The following is a 2,663-nucleotide window of genomic DNA, read 5'->3' as shown; positions in this document are numbered from 1 at the left end:
TTTAAGAAGTGATAGCAAAGATTTATATTGTTAGAAAAGATTTATATTTTGAATAAATGCTGTTCTTTTTAACCTTTTATTTATCAAAGAATCCTGAAAAAAAGTCCAAAAAAATATTTGGCAGCACAACTGTTGCCAACATTTATAATTCTAGCTCACTTCTAACGAGATGATGAACTGAATCAGGTGTGTTAACAGAGAGAGACGTGCAAAACATGCAGAGCGGGGGTACACGAGGACTGGAATTGAGAACCGCTGGTCTTGAACAATTCTTACAAATATAACATGACGTAGCTGGGCGCCGCGTACAGATGCCGAACGGCGCCGCTGGTGTGCCTACACTCATAGAAAATAATGTATTTGAATTTTAAAGACGTGGCGCGACACTGCGCTTCTCGTCCGGTGAGCGACCGCCTGAAACGCTGTTTTTTTCACCTCAGTGCCCAAATCTAGTACACCCCCAAAACAAAATCAAGACTTTGTAAAAGAGCATAATAGGACCCCTTTAAGACACTTACGGTTTACAGGTGATAAGCAAGTAAGGTCACATTTACAATACCTTAGGATAGTAAAGAGACCTTTCACACTGAAAAACAGCAGAATAAAGATAAAGAATAGCCCTGCTGCAGGGAGGCATGAGGATTGCAGATGTGACCAGAGCAATAAACTGCAAAGTCTGTCATATAAGATGCCTAAGACAGCTGCAGGGAGACAGGAAGGATAGCTGATCATCATTGCAGTATCAAGCCACCTGTAACGATGTGTCCCCCCCGCCCAGCCATGTTTGAGAACTTGCCTTGATGGAAGAGTAGGGTAACATCTTGTAGCAAGAACTGGCAAATATCTTGCAGTCCATGAGGATGAGATGCATTGTAGTACATAAAGCAGCTGGTTGACACTGCACACACAAGATACTCGACTGTGACTTTTGATATTGGCACCTGCCCCACCCCACCCCCTTTGTTAAGGAACCCATTATTCCATTTCAGTTCGATAAATCCCTTTGAAACTTGTTCAGTTTATTTCTCAATTGTTTAACTTTTTATGTTAAAACAAATATTTACACATGTTGTACACATGCAGTTGAAAGTGAGAGGAGGTTTCTTTTTTTGTTTTCTTTTTTTCTGCTGAGTTTATATGGGAAACCATTGTTTAAAAGAGTAAATAGTACATAAAGTACATGTGTAAAGTACATTAAAGGGATAGTTCACCCAAAAATTTAAATTCTGTCATTCTGACCTTCGTTCATCTTCGGAACACAAATTAAGATATTTTTGATGAAATCCGAGAGCTTTCTGACCCTGCATAATCGGCAATGCAACTGAAACGTTCAAGGACCAGAAAGGTAGTAAGGACATTGTTAAAATAGTTAATGTGACATCTGTGGTTCAACCGTAATTTTATGAAGCTATGAGAATACTTTTTGTGCGCAAAGAAAACAAAAATAAACACACGTTCACGAGAGTACTACGACGCATGCGTGTGCATTCCTCTGCTTGTAAACAAGGCGCAGTTACTCAGCAAGGTACTCTCATGAATGGCAGAAGGTAGACACGGAAGAGAAGAAATAGCTGAATAAAGGTGTTATTTTTGTTTTCTTTGCGCAAAAAAAGTATTCTTGTAGCTTCATAAAATTACAGTTGAGCCACTGATGTCACATGTCAATAGACTATTTTAACAATGTCCTTACTACCTGTTTGGGCCTTGAACGTTTCAGTTGCATTGCTGTCTATGCAGGCTCAGAAAGCTCTTAAAAAAATCTCTTAATTTGTGTTCCGAAGATGAACGTGGGTCTTATGGGTTCGGAACAACATGAGAGTGAGTAATTAATGATAGAATTTTCAGTTTTATATGAACTATCCCTTTAATGTACATGTAAATGTAATATTTTGTACACCATGTCATCTCCTTCAGAAACAGACCTACTGTATGCTGCTAAGGTCTACAGAGACGAAAGACTACAGCGGAAGGCTGAACTCATGACCATGGAGAACTGCAAAGAGCTGGATAGATTAAATGATCTGTTCCGTGGAGGATAAACCTGAAACTGAAACTGAAACTAATGGACATTTATGAAAATAAGATACCATAGGTATAAATGTAAATATTTATTTTTTGGTGTTGTTTTTTTTTTTTTTTTACATTCTTATAGAAAGAAAACATATTTAACTAATGAAAGAGTTCAAAAGTCCCTCATCTTCCACTGCAATATACTTTGCTTCAAGGTTTTTCAAATCAACTGAGAAAAAGATTTTTACCTAGCAATCCATTTTTAATCTGTTTCTCTTTTATGCCTGACTTGACTAAATCGTGAGAAATTATCTTAGATTTCATTGTTGCTCTCCATGTTGTTTTTAAGTGCTACTAACTTGAAGAGACCACTATTTTGAATCTTAATGAAACTTAAATTGTACAAATAAAATAAAAACATTTAAACAGAGGACTACTCTTTTGTTTATCTTTGGAACACAAATAAAGGTATTTTTAATACTCTCCTTGTTTTGTCCATCCACTGAAAGTTCACATAAACAAAACTTTCACATGTCAAAAGGTATACAAAAAAAAAAAAATCCATGTGAATCAAGCATACAGAACAGAATTAATTTAGGCTTTTTATTGTTTTATAAACATTTAATAACATACATAGAGTTCACCAAATATGT

The 2,663-nt window shown here is 36.3% G+C and overlaps 1 protein-coding gene across 1 annotated transcript in view; it reads left to right on the top strand.

The window, feature by feature from the left end:
- dnajb14 (DnaJ heat shock protein family (Hsp40) member B14) overlaps window positions 1-2,438 on the top strand; it is a 58,564-nt gene extending 56,126 nt beyond the window's left edge. The window contains exon 7 of the mRNA XM_016472692.1: window positions 1,915-2,438. Coding sequence (XP_016328178.1) covers window positions 1,915-2,039 — 125 coding nt within the window. The 3' untranslated portion in view covers window positions 2,040-2,438. The remainder of the gene's footprint in view (window positions 1-1,914) is intronic.
- Window positions 2,439-2,663: the final 225 nt, after the last annotated feature.

Source organism: Sinocyclocheilus anshuiensis, unplaced genomic scaffold, assembly GCF_001515605.1.
Source record: "Sinocyclocheilus anshuiensis isolate Anshui unplaced genomic scaffold, SAMN03320099.WGS_v1.1 scaffold1117, whole genome shotgun sequence".
Classification (NCBI taxonomy): domain Eukaryota; kingdom Metazoa; phylum Chordata; class Actinopteri; order Cypriniformes; family Cyprinidae; genus Sinocyclocheilus; species Sinocyclocheilus anshuiensis.
This window is presented reverse-complemented; position numbering and strand designations above follow the sequence as displayed.